This window comes from Amphiprion ocellaris, chromosome 21 (genome assembly GCF_022539595.1).
Source record: "Amphiprion ocellaris isolate individual 3 ecotype Okinawa chromosome 21, ASM2253959v1, whole genome shotgun sequence".
Lineage (NCBI taxonomy): Eukaryota > Metazoa > Chordata > Actinopteri > Pomacentridae > Amphiprion > Amphiprion ocellaris.
Genome location: NC_072786.1, coordinates 23,287,866 through 23,308,833, shown reverse-complemented (window position 1 = coordinate 23,308,833; position 20,968 = coordinate 23,287,866). Strand labels below are relative to the sequence as shown.

The following is a 20,968-nucleotide window of genomic DNA, read 5'->3' as shown; positions in this document are numbered from 1 at the left end:
TAAATTAGGCGTATTTGTTTTCTCCAAAGCAGGCATCTACCAATCTAGCACTGCTTGTAAAGAATATACTTACTCTTTACTACATGTGTATGCATGTGATGCAGTACTTTTAATGCAGTGTTGATGTCATAGATAGGCACGCAGGTTGGTATGTAGACAGGTACATAGTTAGAGGACATTCTTTTCCACAGTGGGTGCACACATAACACAAACAAGTACTACATACAGACTTGGACAAAAGGTTTTCCAGGACCGATTAATCACACAACAGAGACAAATCCACACACCGACACCACACACCACAGCTTTTTTCTTTTTTTTCCAGCACAAGTGGGTTATTTTTTTAAAGCTTGGACGACTATAAGAATAAAATTTGCGTGATATTCAAACTCCAAATGATGAAATAATTGCTCATATTACTCTCACTTGTGTACAATAATATCAGTTGTCCAGTCATAGAGGATGTGGGATGTGTCATCACAGCTCAGGTGTAAATATAGGTGAGTTCAAACTGTCACTTTTATCTGAGGGACAGTTTGTTGTTGAAACATTGCTGTGACCGTGTAGAATTCAAGAAGATTCATGAACGTGTGCAGGTACGGTTGTTGCGTTTTAAAGGGTTTTTTTTTGTTTGTTTTTTTATTATTATTTTATTATACAAAGAATATTTGGATGTGCTCATGCCTCCTGATGCTATTGTAAACCTCCCATGCATCCAGTTAAACCCCTACTTGGCAGCAGAGAACAAATATTTGTTGAAACGGTTTGTTAGGGAGGTTGCACATATCTGCCTTTACCCTCCACAGGCCAACAGTGGAGTTTATCAGTAACGTAGAGTGCAGCGAGTAGACAGGTCCCACACTACGTGAAACAGTGGTTCAGCAGGTGAATGGACTGGTGTGCACAATCTGATCTTTCATTGTTCTTTCTTTGTGTTACAGGATAGTATGGCCATGACGGGAGGGACTGCAGCCGCCCTTCCCATGAGCAACCACACCCGAGAGAGGGTGACCGTGGCCAAGCTGACACTGGAAAACTTCTACAGCACTCTGCTCACGCAGCATGAGGAGCGAGAGATGAGGTAAAACCACCTGAGTCATTATGAAATCTACTCTTTTTTTACCTAACCTGCTTTAAATACATGTTGATGTAGCTAATCCTTTCTTTGAGTGTAAAAATCTCATGTTTTTTAACAAAATCTTCAAGAAACAAAATTGTTTATTGTTTTATTTTTTGGCCATTGCACATAATGGTCTCCTCATGCAGTAAAAGCTGTTTGTGACCTTTACCTCAGTTACTCTCTGCATGTAAATGTAGCACTTGTTCAAAGCATCAAGTGACACTCTGTACTGGCTTTGAAATGGGAACAGTGCAGAGCTGGTTCATCCCAGGTGTGAGCACAACAAAGGCCATCTCATAAGCTACCACTTCTGTTCTCATGTTACCTGAGAACTGATCTCTAGTGCAGGGAACATGGCTTAGAGCCTGCTGTAAAAGACAGCTGATCCAGTGTTTACATCCAGCTGTCAAGATCTGACATGTTTCAGCTCATATTCTCTCTCCCTTGGTGTTTCTGCATCAACATTTCTCAATTATTTATTAAAAAAACAAACAAACAAACAAACAAATTGAATTTTATGTGTTATTTGTGTAACCTTTTAAAGACTACATTGCATTTTTTTTAAATTTCCAGGCAGAAGAAGCTGGAGAAGGCCATGGAAGAGGAGGGTTTGCCAGATGAGGAGGTACAGTTTATAGATATCAAAATGTTGCAGAAAAAGTTCTTGTTTTCTAATTAGCTTTATCTTTTTGGTGAGATAACTCAGTGTCACTTGTGTTTTGTAGAAAGTAATGCGGCGCTCTCAGCATGCCCGTAAGGAGACGGAGTTTTTGCGACTGAAGAGGACGCGACTGGGTTTGGATGACTTTGAGTCTCTTAAGGTCATCGGCCGAGGTGCTTTTGGAGAGGTACGTTAAAAGAAGCTTTTGTAAATTTTGTAAAAATTGACAGCCAGAAGTCAAATCAAGGCCATCAGAAATGTGTGTGGTTTCACCTGTGTTGATTTGACTCTTTGCACTTTTAACACAGCGCTGCTGCAGTGTGACTTTCATATCCTGTGTGTGATACTTTCAAATCTTTATATTTATACGCTGCCTTCAAGCAATGGAATCACAGTTAGGTTACATACAAAAACATTTCATGTGATTTTAACTGTGATGTCTCCTTCAGGTACGCTTGGTACAGAAGAAAGACACGGGGCACATTTACGCCATGAAGATATTGAGGAAAGCAGACATGCTGGAGAAAGAACAGGTAACATTCTGTCAGTGTTGCAGTTCTCAAGGATGTTGAGGAATTTTAGACTGTTAAAACTGCTGCTGCTGCTGCTGCCTTCATGATCTTGTACTCTAAGTGTCCACTCTACCGTCTCCCTGCAGGTTGCTCATATCCGGGCTGAGAGGGATATTCTGGTGGAGGCGGATGGTGCCTGGGTGGTCAAGATGTTCTACAGCTTTCAGGACAAGAGGAACCTCTACCTCATCATGGAGTTCCTGCCTGGAGGTTTGTACTGATACCTTCACATTAATAATACACTGCCCGTCCAAAAAAAAGACTCACACATTCTAATATTTTGTTGTGGACTGCCTTTAGTTTTGAGTACGGCACTCATTCACTGTGACATTATTTCGATAAGCTTCTGCAAAATCACTGCATTTATTTCTGTCTGGAGTTGGATCTTGTACTGATGATGGGAGCACATCATGCTCCCTGATCCACTCATTCTCAACATGAGCCCCATGAGTCCTGGCATCGTCGTCTTGGAACATCTCTGTGTCATCAGGAAAGAAAAACTTCATTGATGTAAAGACCTGGTCATTCAGTATATTCAGGTAGTCAGCTGACCTCATTCTTTGGGAACATAACGTTGCTGAACCTGACCAACCCCACATCATAACCCTAACCCCCACAGGATGGTAGGCACTAGACATGATGAGGGCATCACTTCATCCACCTCTCTTCTTACCCTGATGCCCCCATCACTTTGGAACAGGGTAAATCTGGACTTGTCAGATCACATGACCTTCTTTCATTGCTCCAGAGTCCAATATTGATGCTATGTAGCAAACTGAAGCCTTTTTTCTGATTAGCCTCATTGATCAGTGGTTTCCTTACAGCTACAGCTGTTTAGTCCCAATCCTTTGAGTTCCCTTTGCATTGTGCATGTGGAAATGCTCTTACTTTCACTATGAAACAGGTCTACTGTTGATTTCCTTCGATCATCTAAGAGTTTGTTCCAACCACATTTATTTCTTGAAGATGATGGTTCTCCACTATCCTTCAGGTTTTAATAATGTGTTGGATGGTTCTTCACCTGATTTCAGTAGTTTCAGAAATCTCCTTAGTTGTTGTCTTTGCTTGATGCAGGCCAATAATTTGACCCTTCTGAGACAGATTAACATCCTTTCCATGACCACAGGGTATGTCTTCCTACATGGTTGTTAAAGAAATGAGAAGCTCCTCGCTGCATCAGCTAGGGTTAAATAAGTTGTTGCAGCTGAAACATATTCATCTCTGCAGTAAAGATCCAATGGAAGGATCTTATCCATTTGCTTTGTTAAATCCAAGTGGTGACAGTTTTTTGGACAGACAGTGTAGTTCTGTGTGCGAGGATCACAAATGGCAGTTCAATGTTTCTACTGTTACTATGTCAGCTTTTCGATGTGGACTGCTTTTCAAAACTCTGTTTTTTTATACTCATGCACTGATGTCCTGTGATAAATCTCGGATATTAGACGTGCTAAGAGAGATTTTTATTTGTAGAAAGAAAAGATGTTGTGGGTGACTTTTTCCTAAAGTTCTGACCTTGTTGCCAGGCGACATGATGACGCTGCTGATGAAGAAGGACACTCTGTCTGAAGAAGCCACGCAGTTCTACATCGCAGAGACGGTTCTGGCCATCGACTCCATCCACCAGCTGGGCTTCATCCACAGAGACATCAAACCAGACAACCTGCTGTTGGATTCCAGAGTGAGAACACAAACACATGCACACATTTTTACTGCTGCAGTCGTGACCTTCAACATGACAGAGAAAAGAAATGCAGAGAGAAATTTCATGACTGTCGCAGAGTGTAGTGCGTCACTGATCAAATGCATACTATCTCACAGGGACATGTGAAACTGTCAGATTTTGGCCTTTGTACGGGACTCAAGAAGGCTCATCGGACTGAGTTTTACAGGAACCTGACGCACAACCCGCCCAGTGATTTCTGTGAGTTGCACATTTAATATACACAAGAAAATTCAAGCACTAATGTAACAAATGTGCACAATTAAAGGTAGTAACTTCCACCATGACCTTTATCTGAAAATACTTTTTCAGATGCTAAGCAACAGGTTCTGATTCAGAGAGACACGCTGTAGCTTTTGAAGTAATATTTTTCTCTTCTATTTCCTTTCCTGCTTCGTTAAGCCTTTCAAAATATGAACTCCAAGAGGAAAGCAGAAACCTGGAAGAAGAACCGGAGGCAGCTGGTAAGGCTTTAGCGTTTTACTGCTTTATTCTAAGGCACATAGGGAGCCAATAGGTCAAAAGAAACTAGGGGTGCAGATGCTGGTTGAAGCATGAATAAGAATGAAATAAACATCAGAAAGTAGCTTCAAACAATACAGAAAAAAATGGACACAGCAGCTTCTAATATCTACGTCTGCATAGCTTTGACATGAGTGGACACGTTTAGCTGGTCAGATTTTATAGTTGAATGTATAGAATTTTATTATATTCCTGTAGTCCTATATATTCCCATAATTCTGTGTGACTTTCAGGCTTACTCCACTGTGGGGACTCCAGACTACATCGCTCCTGAAGTTTTCATGCAGACGGGGTACAACAAGCTGTGTGACTGGTGGTCTCTGGGTGTGATCATGTATGAAATGCTCATCGGTAAGAATGCATTTGTCTGAATTTGAGACACACTAATATAAGTGAGCAAATTATACATTTATAAGTAGTCAAAAGGCAGCATTGTGGATGACACAGCAGCTTTTTGGTTATTTGATTTTCATTATTTTAATGTTTTATCATTACATTAATGCTGAGAAGTTTGTATAAAAAACATCTGAAAAAACTGCAGGTAAGCTTAGGGGAGCTGTAGGGTAAATATTCTAAAAGCTCATGTATAATGACCAAACGGCTGTAAAAATATGATTATTAAAGTGAAATTAAACTATACAGCTGCCACAATTATCTGCCAGGTAGCGTTTGCCAAAGTTAGCTTAGCCTGTCACAAAAGTTGGTAATTTCAACTACTGCAGATGAAACTGTACCACAACGTTTTGTAAAAAAATACGATTGTTGCTACTCTCCAGGTTACCCACCGTTCTGCTCGGAGACGCCGCAGGAAACGTACAGGAAGGTTATGAACTGGAAGGAAACTCTCGTCTTCCCACCTGAAGTCCCCATATCAGAGAGGGCCAAAGACTTGATATTAAGGTATTGGATGTAGTGTGATTGTGTGTCTCTGTATGTAGCCCTGTGATAGACTGGTGACCTGTCTAGGGTGAACCGTGTCTTCACTCTAAGTCAGCTGGGATAGACTCCAGCCCCCCTGCAACCCTACTGAGGAGAGAGCGGTGTATACATGATGGATAGATGGATGGATATTCAAGTGAAACAGTTTATATCGAAAGCATTCTGATTCCAGCTGATCAAATGTGATGATTTGATGCTTTTTTTTCTGTTTAATATCACTGTGAACTGAATCTTCTTTTACAAAGTCCTTCCCTTGTAAACTGTGACAAACACCTTTTTAGCATTTTGTGCCATTTTATATGTAATAAGTTAATAAATGATTTAAATTGATAATTAAATTTGATGTTAGTTGCAGTTTGTGTATATATTTGTGACTGTAAACTAATAAATGTGCAGTACATGCATGAATGCTGTCACACTAATTGGAACAGTATAATCACTTGTAATGTAGATGCATGCGGTTTTCCCAAGAGCTCTTTACCAGTCTCACGTGAAGATCAAATGCCCAACATGTTGCAACTATCAGGAGCAATTTCCTCAGTCATAATAATCTCTGTGTAAAGGTTCGTCAGGTGGTTTTATTATCCCTGTACTGTTTGTGTGTTTCAGGTATTGCACAGATGCTGAGAACAGGATCGGAGCTGTGAGTGTGGAGGAGATCAAGAGTCATCCGTTCTTTGAGTCGGTGGACTGGGAGCACATCAGGTAGAAAAACAAGAAAAGTGACTCCACTGTGAGGGAAACACAATCCCTTGGCTTAAATGGAAAGGCACCCGTGTTAATTATGCAACATCATTTCTGTCTCTGATTCCTCCACAGGGAGCGGCCAGCCGCCATCTCCATTGAAATCAAGAGTATCGACGACACCTCAAACTTTGACGACTTCCCTGAATCAGACATCCTTCAGCCAGGTTTGTCTTGTGAAATATTCTACACTCCCTAATCAGGAGCACTATCCCCGAGTCACATTCATACAGCATGAAAAACCACAGATGAGTGATGCAGATGGTCAACAACAGAGCTGTTGTTGAGCTGAAAACAAACATTTTATATTTCTATGTGAGCCGTAGCTGTTCTTATTTGTATAATGACTGTAAACGTGTAGAGATGTCATGCTCTGTTGTGCCCCCAAAGTGGTATTTTAAATTTTAAAAATCCTGCTTTTGTTTTCTGTGTTCGTGAACAGCCAACGCGACGGAGCCAGACTTCAAGTCGAAGGACTGGGTGTTCCTCAACTACACGTACAAACGCTTCGAGGGTCTGACTCAGCGAGGCACCATCCCCACATACATGAAGGCAGGGAAGGCCTGACACGCTCACACGGGAAGGCAGCGTCACGGAGAAACAACAGACGTTTACGGACACAGGGTCGGGCCCTGGAGCCCCGCTGGTGCTGAAGGCTGCGCTGTCAGCCTCTCAGTCTAAATTTAACCCTCATCACAAGTTATTTAGGTCTGCTCAGCCGCCGCAAGAACGCCAAGAGCTCGGAAATTAAGGAGCGTTACCACATTACCTCGGTTGTTTATATCGTATACACGTGCCGTCTTTAGCCATAGCTCTCAGGCCAGCTCACTAACTAGGACACTAAATCAGCATATCTGCATGTTCAGCGGCATATTGCTTCTGGAGATGATTTTTTTTACTGCCTAACGGTGACGGTGGGAATGAGGCTTGAATACAAATCACTGCTTCGACATCTTCACATCTATAGTTTCTACAGTGGTGGCTAAAATGGCTCAGATGCAAACTGAGTCTTTGATATTGAAGACAAGCTCTATACACTGCAGTCAGACTCTGGATCCGAACAGGGATGCCTCAGTTGCAGTAACTCGTATTCTACTACTTTAAAGAAAGTCCCAGCATGACTTTGAGTGTTTTTGTTCACTTTCTGCTGTGTATTTAAGACTGCAGCCATTTATATTTAAATTGCAAGGGAAAAAATAGATTTCTTTTTAGTTTTAAGCAACTTGTTTTGGTGAATCAGTCATATGTTATGTCAAGGGCAAAAACTACTGGAGATACAGCTGGGAAAGGTTGTTTTTAGCAAAAAGCAAGTTAGTAAAGTGCCCATGGATCCCACTGAAAACTCAGTTGGCATCAAGACTACACAAATGTTTAGAATGTTGAGAGTTACAGCATGTTATGTTCTGTATTAATCACACGGTCTTAGGCTAGTCTTGCGCTATCATTGTGACTTTAATGGAAAAGTGACCAGGATGTTTATTCAGATATGAGGACGACACATTCAGATGTTGTCAGATAAACAGAATGGAGCACGTTTTTGTCTTCGTCTTATGTCCACGAGCAGCTGACATGGAAGAATAACTGCAATTCTTGGGATTTCTGTACAGTTTTTTTTTTTTTTTGTAGAAGAAAATTTTGCATCCTCTTCTGCTTCAAGGTTTCCTAGCAGTTAGCTCAGTTAGCAACTGTTTTTATTTCCAGCTTCTACGGTTTATTACACCCAACCTCTACGTTCTGTTGTCACAATGTAGCCTCGTTTATTTGCTCCAGAGTAGTCAATGGAGAGACAATTAAGTCAGATTTTCTCTTTTTTTTTGGCAACCTTTCAAGAGTTTGCTTCAAAATTGCCTAACAGATATGAAAACGTGGCCACTGTAGAAATCTTAGCATACTGATGTTAGCATTTAGCTTCAATTTAAAGCCTCAAAGAACCTCTGGTATAGCTTTATACTCCAATTTACTTTATCAGTATGATTCTACAAATACAAGTCAGTCAGAATTTGTTATCCTGATTGTTTTTACTCATAGCGATGAATGAGGCTGAACTGAAAGTGTTTTGGCTGCTTGGCACTGGTTTCAAGTGACTTCTCTCAAAGCTTTAACAATCTGTGACTGCATCAAAGGATCGAAAATATACAACAAATGAGCAAACACTCAAATCATGCTGGAATCCTTCTTTAATCCTCATGCTAGTGATACACGGCACGTCTTTGTGGAGGCTCAGTGGGGTAACACCACCCCGGCGCTACTGCTCTTCTCACAGAGGAACAACTAGTTGCCAGGAAACATGTAAATGCTGTTTACCCTGTGCTTGACATCCGTTACTGCAGAGTGTTGCCCATTCACATTGCCAAACAAACTGCTGAGTGCGCCCCTTCCCTTCGGAGCCGCTTGTTTTGTTCAGATCAATGCTACAGTAATTGATATTTCCCCTCATTTTACTTCTAATCAGTCCAAGGCCCAATTACTTCCTTCTTAGATGGACAAAACATGCAAAGTGCCTTTTAAAAATAGCTAATAAATATTTAACCAGATATTTAGCTGTATTTTAGCAGAGATTAATCAGAAGGCATTCGTTAAAGTTAGATTCAAAATACAGAAGCCGTTTGACTGAGGGAAGTAGCAACAGGGAAAATTCTAAGAAGGCTGGGAAGGGAAAAGCTTTATTGGTAAACTAAAATAAATATAAAGATCTGATGTGTCAGTTATATTTAATGTCTGCAGAGTGATAAAGCATATGTGAAGTAATAAAGGTGATAAAAGAGCAAAGAAACAAAGGCAGTAAAGGACAGCAGGTGTTTATAGGGTAGATATTGGACCAGGAGGCTCATAAAAAGGTAAGGTGTCAGTGAAAACACAATGAACAATCTGTCTTTCTCAAGGAAGGATGAACGTAAATTAGATACGAGAAACTACATAAAAGTAGATGAACACGGTGGATCTGTTAGAGGTGTGTTTCATTACTCTCAAGTTCCTTCATTAGTTGTTCATTTTCAATCCATTGGATGTATTTAATGTCTTTCTTTCTCCAAAGAAGGAGAACCTTCATGTAATTTGAGGCCTGTTTTTCTCAGCAAATCAAACCATTTAACCAACATCAGAGTTGTGACTAGGCACAGAAGAGTTACCAAAGAACTCTGATCATCACATGTCGTGATCTGTACACAAATTTAGATGTAGCTGTCGCTTACTGCACTTAACTTAAAACTACCTTACAAGAAAACACCTTTCCAAGAGAGCTAACGTCGGCTATGGAATAATTTGCCATTTCTATTTCTACACTTGTGAGAAAATGAGAGTGCATGGATGGCTGTTTCTCAGTTAGGATGTCTGTTAAGTGTCGGGTTATAAATGTACATACAGGAAACTTACTGTACCACAAGTAAGCTGTAGCCATCACAGGAGTCCCATGTTCAACTGCTTGTGGTGCTATTTCTGAGGGATTTATTGGGAAAGTAAGCGGTCTAGCAGTTTGATTAGAGTGAGTCACTATAATACCCATGCAAGTCTCTTTTATTTTACCTGCTTATTTCATTCACATAGTCCTGCTGAAAATCAAGACTGACAAAACGTACAAACTATGTTTGACTGATGAGGGATTTTGAAGGCAGATATGTGTATATTTTTGTATTATTTATTCTTTTCATGTTTTCCGTGAAGGTGTTGATGAATTGGATTTTTGCCAATGTTTACTATATTTAAATTGGAGGATTTTCATGTTATTTCTTTGACCTAAAATTTAAAGGGGCACTCCAGCTTTTGTGTAAAGTGAAGAAGCAAAAGAAACTTGATGCAGCAGATGCCAAGATATCTTGACTTTCTGTCTCTATAGACAATGTTCTAAACCAGTGAAGCCCACGTCTCACAGTGCAGCTTGATAATGGTTTTCACTACATTCTTTCCATCTGCTCATGTCTTCCAAACTCCACACCTGTTTGTAAAGCTTTCTGTTCACTATTTGTAGTCACTTTGACATCTGGGTAACTTTTTTTTCCAGGCTTTGCTCCCTCCTTAGCAGACATCATATGACTGTATTCACTAGAGCCTGACTGATGTACACTGCTGTTGAAAAATTTGGGGTTACTTAGAAATATCCTTATTTTTGAAAGAAAGGCAGCTTTTTTCAATGAGGATAACATTAAATGAATCAGAAATACAGTCTAAACATTGTTAATGTGGTAAATGACTATTCTAGTCATGGAAAACATGAAATTGTCTGGGCGACCCCAAACCTTTGAGCAGTAGTGTATAAATATAAAAAATATCACAACATAATGCAGGAAGAGATGCTTGGGATAATTTGGAAATGGTTTCATCAAATAGTTTGTCCAGCAGAACAGTTCCAGCTCCATTCTTTACAAAACTATCAGCACTGTCTGCAGCACATGTAGCACTTCACAGTTTAACAGATGGTGGTGCGGAGTCAAGCTTTGTCCACTCAGTAAATTGATAACTACTTTATGAAATGCACTGCTTGAAAGTTAACAAACAATGACCCCGTCGTTTCTCCTTTTTAATCCAACATACTGTACACTACCATTGAAAAGTTTGGGGTCACTTAGAAATGTCCTTATTTTTGAAAGAAAAGCATTTTTTTCCAATGAAAATAACATTAAATGAATGATAAATCCAGTCTAGACATTGTTAATGTGGTAAATGACTATTCTAGCTGGAAACAGCTGATTTTTAATGGAATATCTCCATAGAGGTACAGAGGAACATTTCCAGCAACCATCACTCCTGTGTTCTAATTCTACATTGTGTTAGCTAATGGTGTTGAAAGGCTAATTGATGATTAGAAAACCCTTGTGCAGTTATGTTAGCACATGAATAAAAGTGTGAGTTTTCATGGAAAACATGAAATTGTCTGGGTGACCCCAAATTTTTGAATGGTAGTGTATATATTATAGAAAATCAGCTGATGTAATGATATCTGAATTTTTTACTCCCTGAAAACTGTTATTGGTCAGACTGAGCAAACCTCTCATGACAAGTAAACTGAACTTGATTTGTTCATTTTGGTGGAGTGCCCCTTTAACCAGGGACAGAAAATGCCTTGAAATATAAGCCAATCAGTCTTCATCATATCAGACAGACACCATTGGATAATTCAAATGTATGGGTCTAATCCAAGTACAAATGTAATCAAAACTAAGACCGGGTTGCAACAAGGCCTCACTGGAGGACAGTAGCAGTACAGATGCATGATGGGGGTTTTAGCTGATGGCTACCACTGCAGCTTCCCGGCTGTGTCTAATCACTGGAACACACAGACACAGCCTGGAAAAAGCTCAGCTGCTGTATTCCTCACTTCAGATGGTTCATGGAAAACTTGTGTGTGACTGAGTGTGAGTGTGTAACTGCAAAAAATGACATTTTCACCAAGTACATATCCAGAGCTTTTTGTTGTGAGGTGATGTGTCACCACCTTCAATGTCAAACTCATGTTCTGTTTTGTAATAGAAAAATTACCACACTTACTGTTTCTTCATCAGAAGTAGATGGAAATGGAGGGTAAACTACTGTGTTTGGGATCCTTACAATTCTCTCTATATATATTTAAGATAACTTGAAATCCATTACTGTGTCACTTTATCTAAAGGGAGTTAAATTATTGTGACTTCAATTTTCCACGAGGTGGAGGAGAGTTCAGGAGAGGTTTCACTTTGATCATATGTGACTAAGCCGGACAATTCATGTGTGAAGGACCAAACCAGCTCACTGACTCAGCCTGTGTGTTGTTAGGCACATCACTGTCACATAATGTTTCACCATGAATGAAACATTATGCATTAACTAAGAGAGCAGGGAAAAGTGTATATATCCTGTTAAAAAAAAAAAAAAAAAAGCAACTCACAAAAATGAAAGAAGATTCTAGTGTTAGACGCCTTCAAAATGCTAGTAATTTGGCTAATCCGAATTAATTCCCCCTTTGTTAAAGTCTCCTCGTGAACTTCTTAAGGTTATCAAACTGCCCTCCACAGGCCAGGACTGTGTTGTGAGGTATTTTGTGTAATGATGTGTACATAGTGTTGTAGACACTCGAAGGAAACTGTCTGTGGAGTGAAGGAAGAAATGCTCATTAATATATTCATTCACGTTGGTGAGTTTTTATGTTGATAAAATGCTTCAAATAATAAAATTAAACACTTCAAGTCTTATGGTTTCTTTAATGTTGGGGGGTGAATTTCTTAAACAACCATGTAGGAAGACATATCCTGTGGTTGTGGAAAGGATGTTGATCTGTCTCAGAAGAGTAAAATTATTGGCCTGAATTAAAACAAGTAAGGAGATTTCTGAAACTACTAAACTCAGGTTAAGAACCGTCCAACACATCATTAAAACCTGAAGGATAGTGGTGAACCATCATCTTCCAGGAACAAATGTGGTCGGAACAAACTCTTAGATGATCGCAGGAAATCAACAGTAGAACTCAAGGCTATGTTTAATAGTGAAAGTAAGAGCATTTCTACACACACAATGTGACGGGAACTTAAAGGATTGGGACCAAACAGCTGTAGCTCTAAGAAAACCACTGATCAGAGAGGCCAAGCCGAAAAAAAAAGGCTTTAGTTTGCTACGTAGCATAAATATTGGACTCTGGAGTAATGGAAGAAGGTCATGTGGTCTGCTGTCTGAGTCCAGATTTACCCTGTTCCAAAGTGATGGGGGCATCAGGGTAAGAAGAGAGGCAGATGAAGTGATGAACTCAACATGTCTAGTGTCTACCAGCCTGTGGGGGTTAGGGTTATGATCTGGGGTTGGTCAGGTTCAGCAACATTATGTTGCCAAAGAATGAGGTCAGCTGACTACCTGAATATACTGAATGACCAGGTCTTTACATCAGTGGAGTTTTCTTCCCTGATGACATGGACATGTTCCAAGATGACGATGTCAGGATTCATGGGGCTCACATTGAGAATGAGTGGATCAGGGAGCATGAGATGGATTGACCTCCACAGAGACCAGACCTCAGCCCCATTGAGAATCTTTGGGATGTTCTGGAAAAGACTTTGCACAGCCGTCCAACTCTCCCATCATCAATACACGATCTTGGTGAAAAATGAATGCAACTCTGGACAGAAATAAATGCTGTCACATTGCAGAAGCTTACTGAAAAAAATTCACGGTGAATGTGTGTCGTTCTCAGAGATAAAGGCAGTCCAATGAAATATTAGAGTGCCCGACTTTTTTTTGGACGGGAAGTGTAATTTAAATGAAAACTCATGACAGGAGATTTTTTGGGGGCAATAAGTAATGAAGTAACATTTCTGTATAAACAATTACAAGATATATCAAGCTATGTGTGCATTAGCGCAGTTGATTTATAACTTGCAGGGCTCCTTGTTTCTTTAATAATTCAGTGTTTCCATGTTCCTGTTCTCCATTCTGTGTGAATTACACGAAGCAGATAATTTTGCTCATAAAACACAAACAGAAAAAGCATTTTCTGTATATAGCCTGCATAAAATATGATTAGTACAGTTAAATGTCCCTCTTTCCATTACCTTTCATCCACAAAATGCTCTTTATACTATTACAAACTGCAAATACAAATTGTTCTTGGTTTGAGAAATGTCTGATTGTACAAGGAGTGGTGGAAAGCAACTAAGAACATTTACTTAAGCACAGTAGTTAAATACAGTTTTGAGGTAGTTAGACTTTACTTGAGTATTTCTGTTTTATGCTACTTTATACTTGGACTCCACTTTATTTCAGATAGAAATATTGTACTTTGTACTCTCCTATATATATTTAACAGCTTCAGTTTCTTTAAAGATTAATTTTTCCACAATGGATAATAGAACTTTATTTTCATAAATGTTCAAACGAGCCAATATCTCACTACAAAATCAAATATTAGAGAAAAAATCTGAACAGATTTGAACTTATTTTTCCTTCCTTTTGCTTTCCTCACTCATTAATCATACTTGGAATCCTCACATTTATCTGCAGTCTCTGTATATAAAACTGTTCATAAAGGAGTTCACTTTCTGTTAATCAGGGCAACAACAGAGAATAAAGCAAGTGAGTTAGTAAAGGAGTTATACATTAACAGCTCTTTATCTATGAGGGCTGCAATGATTAATCAAATTATTGATTAGTTATCAAGTATTAAATTCATCACCAACTATTTCAATCAGTAATAGGTTTAAGAAATTTTTAAAGAAACTTTTTAAAAAGGAAACTAAGGGTCTAAACTTTGTGATTTTCTGGTTTCTTTCCTCCTCTTTGACAGAAAACTGGATATACTGGGGTTGTGAACAAAACAAGACACTTGAAGAAGTCATGTTGGGCTTTGGGAAAACACTGATCAACATTTTTTGACATTTCATGCACCAAAAAAAGACAAGAAAAGAAGAGAAAAAACCTACAGATGAATCAAAATGAAAATAATCATTAATCTGCATAAATTGGTAAAATCCATAAAAGAAGGAAAAAAATTGTGTCTAAAGGGGAGCTTTAATGCCATAGCTGTACTTATCCATGTGTAAATTCACTGTCATACATATACTACCCACTACTCACTTTTATTCATGTGCTAACATAATTGCATAAGGGTTTTCTAATCATCAATTAGCCTTTCAACACCATTAGCTAACACAATGTAGCATTAGATAACTTTCTAAAATTAAACCCTAATAAAACAGAATTCCTCCTCATCGGCACCAAATCCACCCTATCTAAAGTTGACAGTTTCTCCCTCTCCAGTAACAGTTCCTCAGTCTCCACCTCCCCTCAGGTAAAGAGTCTGGGTGTCATCCTCCATAGCACACTATCATTTCATTCACACATCAATAACATCACCCGGTTTGCTTACTTCCATCTACGTCATATCAACCGTCTCCGCCCCTCCCTCACTCCCCACACCACCTCCATCCTTGTGCACAGCCTCGTCACCTCACGCCTGGATTACTGCAGCTCCCTTCTGTTCGGCCTCCCTCATAAGTCCCTCCATAAACTTCAGCTCGTTCACAACTCTGCCGCCCGTATCATAACCAAAACCCCATCCTACCACTGCATCAACACCATCCTGCAAGAACTCCACTGGCTCCCAATCAAGCAAAGAATTCAATTCAAAATCCTTCTGTTCAACTTCAAGTCCGTCCATCATCTTGCTCCTCCATGCCTCTCCGACCTCATCTCTGTCAACACTCCATCCCGTTCCCTCAGATCCTCCTCCTCCATCCACCTCACTGTCCCCTCCGCCTGTCTCAGCACCATGGAGAGCTGAGCCTTCAGTCGCTCTGCTCCCCAGCTCTGGAATTCACTACCCCTGGATATCAGAAACTGTGACACCCTCCAGATTTTCACATCCAAAATCAAAACTCACCTGTTCAGGACTGCATTTTCCCTCACACCCTAACCCCACTGTGTCACACCTCTCTGTTGTTCATTGTTTTATTCTTGTTATTAATGTTTTTATTGTATAGTTTTTAATTATTGTCGTTGATTTTTATTCCTCTGTAAAGTGTCCTTGGGCTCCTTGAAAGGCACTTCAAATAAAATATATTATTATAGAACACAGGAGTGATGGTTGATGGAAATGTTCCTCTGTACCCCTATGGAGATATTCCATTAAAAATCAGCCGTTTCCAGCTAGAATAGTCATTTACCACATTAACAATGTCTGCACTGGATTTATCATTCATTTAATGTTATCTTTATTGAAAAAATGCCTTTCTTTCAAAAATAAGGACATTTCTAAGTGACCCCAGACTTTTGAACAGTAGTGTACATATCCATATGTAGATTCATTATCCCCAGTATATTGTCTCTGTCAGACCTTTATTATATCTTTATTTTTTTTAAACTCTACTATGCTTTTGTAATTTCTTGTCCTGCTTCTTTCATGCCTTATCAGTATCCAGCTGCTGTAACATGTGAATATCCCCAGTGAGGGATCAATAAAGTTTATCTTATCTTAATTGAGGAAATGAGCAGAAAAACAAACTATATTTGTTATTTGAACTTAGAACTGACAAAACTGTAAAATCTAAAACTATAATCACTTACAGTTACACAGTATATTTAGCAGAATAAAGAAAATTAGACCTGACAAATTGGTATTTTCTGGGTCATTCCAGAATTGGAGGACATTTGGCTTCAAAATGTTTGAAAAATAAACCTCCTCTTTTACAATTTTCTGCTCCATATTCATCAATAATAGGTGATAAACTATCAAAGGCTTGATTGGCTCAGCTTACACATCAGTGGTACCATTTTTATTCCATGTTTTCTGTGTTGTTTGCTAACCCTACTCTAATCACAGTAACAGGGTTGCTAATCCATGCTAATGTGATCTTTTTCTCAGCAGTAGAAGCTAGATATTTAGCTGCTGTTACTGCTGACCAAGAGGACAAACTGACTGATGGAAAACAGTCAAAAGAATTAGTCTGACCCTGACAATATGAGGTAGAGTGAGACATTCAATCAAGACTGACAATGTTATGAAAATAGAAGAGAGGACATAGCTTTGCTCTGCCCATGCTTTAGGAAAACTGTTTGATGATGTTAATTCCAGTGTTTCATGTGATTCACTGTTTTCTTCGTCTTCTACCACATAAAAAGGTTGTGCTAACATGTTGTGGGACACACGTTCCATGTATAATAAGTATTATTTAAAATATTATAGTGATTTTTACAAAATTTTCCTCACAATTACCAGAGACATCAATGAAAAAAATAAAAAAAGGAGATTTAAATTTCATTTTAACTGTTGTATTTGAGATTCAGTTTGCTCATCCGGGGGGTGGAGAGAGAAAAAATTTATTTTTGGGCAGAACTCCAGAATTATTTGGTATTTTAAAAATATTTTCAAGCATTCTTTTCTAATAGTTTTTTAGATTTGGTGTCAAGACAAGTACATTTACACAACAACTGCATGCTTTAGTGTTTTGTACGTGAATTATTTGAAATTTGATGGGTGGGATGTAAAATGTCTTCCAGTTCTGGATTGACCCTTCCCATGACTTGTGTGGTTACTACAAAATGCATAACATACTTTTGAACTTTAAAACATCCAATCAACACATTTATATATATATATATATATATATATATATATATATATAAATAAACTAGATGCCTAATGAATTCAGCCACCTAAAATCATTCACTACTTCAAGCTAAAGGACACAATATGAAGCAGATTGTAAAATAGTAGCATAATAGTATAATATAGTAGTGAATGTCTTTTTAATGTCTCAGCTTTAATGTCTCTGAGGACAAAGGCCAGCCAGAGATTCCACCCATCCTAGACACAGACTGTTTGTCCCCCTTCCATCAGCGAAAAGGTTCCGGACATTAAAAACAAGAACCAGCAGACTGTGAAACAGCTTCTTCCCCAGAGCTGTTGCCACCATCACACCCCCCACCCATTGCCCCACCACCCAGATATTCCCCCCTCCTGGCTCATCTATGCAATAAGAACTCTACTGTATTCCTGCAACACTTGACCACTTGACTTTGTATGTAGTACTTGGCTCGATTCTTTTCATTTTTTAAGGGTATTTTTATTGATTTTTATTCTTATTTTCACTGCTGCTAATTGCCATGTTCTTCCATACAAATTTTGTTGTACTTCTGCATAATGACAATAAAGTCTCTTTATCTTCATCTTTTAACCCTTGTGTCGCCCTGCGGGTCAAAATTGACCCGGCTTAAAGTTTGAAAATGTTGAAAAAAAAAAAAGTATTTTCATAGTGAAACTTCTGATGTCCACATTTTCAACATTTTTGGGAAATCTTTCAACATTTTTGGTGGAAAAATAGAAATGTTAGAAATGTTTCTTAAGAACATTCACAAAAAAATCAGCCAAAATCCAGCGAATTTCGCTGGATTTTGGTTGTTTTTTTTTGTGAATGTTCTTAAAGAAAATATTAGAAGATTTACTGATAAATGTGGAATCACTTTAGATATTTTTAGGATTTTTTTGGAAGATTTTTACTCATTTTTTGAAAATATTTACAAGAATTTTCTTGCCAAATTTGGGGGATTTTTTAAAAATAAAACTTTTAAGGGAAACTTTTAAGGAATTATTGGAATTTTATTCCTGAAGGTTTTGCAAATTTTCAGAAATTTGGGGAGTTTTTTTTCAGAATATTTGGATTTTTTTTTTTTCAGACAAGGAAACAATATTTTTTGGTGCCCGCAGCACAGCTGGGTGCAGTGACAGTCCTCAGCCACTAGATGGAGCTCCTGACACATACTCGTGCTCTGCTGCTGTGAGGATCTTATGAATGGACGATCTGCTCCATTGTTGTCACGCAGAAACTTAAACGCACACGCTGTCTGATTAAAATGCCAGTAAAAACACTGCTCTTTTCTCACATCCTAAAATGCATTTCACACCATCAACAATAGATACTGTTATTAACTCTTTTAAAGTGATCTGATTGCATGCATCTAGACATTTCCTCGAGGTGCTGCTCCACATTATTCGAACCAAACTCTCTATTTCGGCTTTTTAACCGCATTTGTTAATAATATGACGCAGCAGTCTGATGCGGTTTTACGCAGGATGACTCGTTTATTGCTTAAGTATTTTACTGACAGGGGAAAAAAAAACTTCATACTTCTTCGCTGCACCGTTTTCGGGCTGTGTAATGACTGAGTGCGTGTCCAGATGTTGGCAGTGATCCTCGCCGCCTCTTCTTCCACACATCACACATGATGACGTCTATGAATGACCAAGAATTCACGTTTTTCTCTCTTTTTTTCCCTCCAAGAGAAAAAAAATCTGCTAACCGGGTTTCTCTTAATCCCTTACCCCGATTAGGGAAACCGGGTTTCTGGTTTACATTAAGATATCAGGTTAGTGCAGGGAGCAGACAACAGGCAGGCAGGTTACTTAAGTGCTCGTAAAGGCAGCAGATGCAGATGTGACTGTCATGTCATGACCCCATTATCACCAGAACAGAGGAGAACTCACTCCAGGAGTCAGTAGGAAACAGCCTGTGTTGTTGTTTCACTTTTACATTTCGTTATCAGTTTACAGAAGAGAGAAAGGCAACATCCTAAGCTTACTTTCAAACATCTAAGGTTCATTTTTCTAGACTTGAACGCACCTTTTGAGTCCCACTAACATGTGCAATCTCCTGTTTTCACCTGAAAGTTAAAACGCAGTCACGTGTTATCATCCTAATAATATTGGACTACAATGTATTTCAAGTTTGAACCTAGTAAAATGACAATATCTGTAATATTAGTTCACTTTTTTTTAAAAATCACATTGACCTAAATTGTGAAATAACTGGCCTTTTAGAGTTATTTTACCCGTTTTTTGTTTTTTTTTTAAATTAACCATCATTAAATCACATCAGCGGTTTATTTCTGACATCTAAATGATTTGCCGGCTGTGTAACTGCAGGCCAAACCAGGAACACGGACAGAGAGACATTCTTCAGCCATGACTAAGACAAAATAACACAAAGCTCCCCTATAACAGAGTGAGGGGTGGAGCATACGGACGCAGAAAGGTCACCAACACCAGCACCAACGAGTTCAAGACATATATCAGAAAAGAAGCCGAGTTCTAAAGGCACAAATAACCTGCAGTAGGAGTGGGACCTACATGTTGAACTCACTGCCCCTTACAACAAACACACCCACAGGCCAAAACAAACCTATTTATACCTCATATTGTTTAAAGGCTACGTTATGGGTTTTTTTTCACCACCCAGACATCAACACAAAATACATAAAGGAATATATAAGCACATCTAATCTCAAACTATAACTCGTCTGTTTGTTGCTGCTGTTGTTTTTCTGTCTCCACATTTCCCTCACCTGAACCAGTCGAGGCAGATGGCTGCTGTCCCTGATCCTGGTTTTGCTGAAGGTCTTTTCTTCTTACAAGGGAGTCACTCCTTCACTGTTGTTATAAATAAGAAAAAAAATCTGTTAATACTGTACAAACTGGACACACTGAGACTATCACTTAAACATCTTAAATGTTGATATATCTCGCATACTTACATGCACTGTTTACTGAGCATATTGACACTGACCTTAAAGCTATTTTGCTTGGACATGTTACATTTTACTGCACTTTTACTGCTTCTTTTGCACTTGTAGTTGGATGCTTACTGTTCAAAAGTTTGGGGACACTTAGAAATCATTATTTTTGAAAGAAAAGCAGTTTTACAATGAAGATAACATTAAATTCATCAGAAATACAGACTAGACATTGTTAATGTGGTAAAGGACTATTCTAGCTGGAAATGGCTGATTTTTAATGGAATATCTCCATAGAGGTACAGAGGAACATTTCCAGCAACCATCACTCCTGTGTTCTAATGCTACATTGTGTTAGCTAATGGTGTTGAAAGGCTAATTGATGATTAGAAAACCCTTGTGCAGTTATGTTAGCACATGAATGAATGTGTGAGTTTTCATGGAAAACATGAAATTGTCTGGGTGACCCTGAACTTTTGAACGGTAGTGTATATCTAGTGAAGACTTTGAAGTGTGTGAGTTCACTGAGAGAAGCTAAATTCCTTGTATGTGTTCACAGGCTTGGCCAACGAAGCGGATTTTAATGGAAGTTCTAGTCATGAAAGTGGACAAATGTTAAATGACAGCTTGGATGTTGCTGCAGCGACGCTCCAAATTCAAAAACATGGATGCTCCAGACACATTTTCAAACCAGCGGCTCAGAAGATCTTTACAATCAGCACAGGGAACGT

At 38.8% G+C, this 20,968-nt stretch overlaps 1 protein-coding gene and 1 long non-coding RNA gene across 3 annotated transcripts in view; one reads left to right on the top strand and one right to left on the bottom strand.

Annotated features, from left to right (window-relative positions):
* LOC129347873 (uncharacterized) overlaps positions 1-20,968 on the bottom strand; it is a 31,013-nt gene that overhangs the window by 5,185 nt on the left and 4,860 nt on the right. Inside the window, exons 3-5 of one of the 2 annotated variants that reach the window (XR_008600187.1) lie at positions 20,070-20,154; positions 3,866-4,016; positions 1,081-2,831 (exon numbers count right to left, since the gene is read on the bottom strand). This is a non-coding gene — a long non-coding RNA (uncharacterized LOC129347873). Of the gene's footprint in view, positions 1-1,080; positions 2,832-3,865; positions 4,017-20,069; positions 20,155-20,968 lie in introns of those variants that run through there. The other variant, XR_008600188.1, reaches the window with a different exon arrangement.
* On the top strand, positions 948-12,433 carry LOC111578553 (serine/threonine-protein kinase 38-like). Its single transcript, XM_023285406.3, has 13 exons — positions 948-1,081; positions 1,694-1,745; positions 1,846-1,968; positions 2,231-2,314; positions 2,440-2,563; positions 3,877-4,031; positions 4,172-4,274; positions 4,476-4,537; positions 4,829-4,946; positions 5,372-5,495; positions 6,144-6,239; positions 6,354-6,445; positions 6,721-12,433. The coding sequence occupies exons 1-13, from the start codon at positions 948-950 to the stop codon at positions 6,843-6,845; spliced, it is 1,392 nt and encodes a 463-aa protein (XP_023141174.1). The 3' UTR covers positions 6,846-12,433.

What these genes read in the sequence shown, in the direction of transcription:
- LOC111578553 (XM_023285406.3), top strand. Translation starts at nt 948, where the DNA reads ATGGCCATGACGGGAGGGACTGCAGCCGCCCTTCCCATGAGCAACCAC. An exon ending in AGGGTTTGCCAGATGAGGAG is followed by an intron (nt 1,746 to 1,845) that starts GTACAGTTTATA and finishes TGTGTTTTGTAG; the next exon opens with AAAGTAATGCGGCGCTCTCA. An exon ending in CATGTATGAAATGCTCATCG is followed by an intron (nt 4,947 to 5,371) that starts GTAAGAATGCAT and finishes GCTACTCTCCAG; the next exon opens with GTTACCCACCGTTCTGCTCG.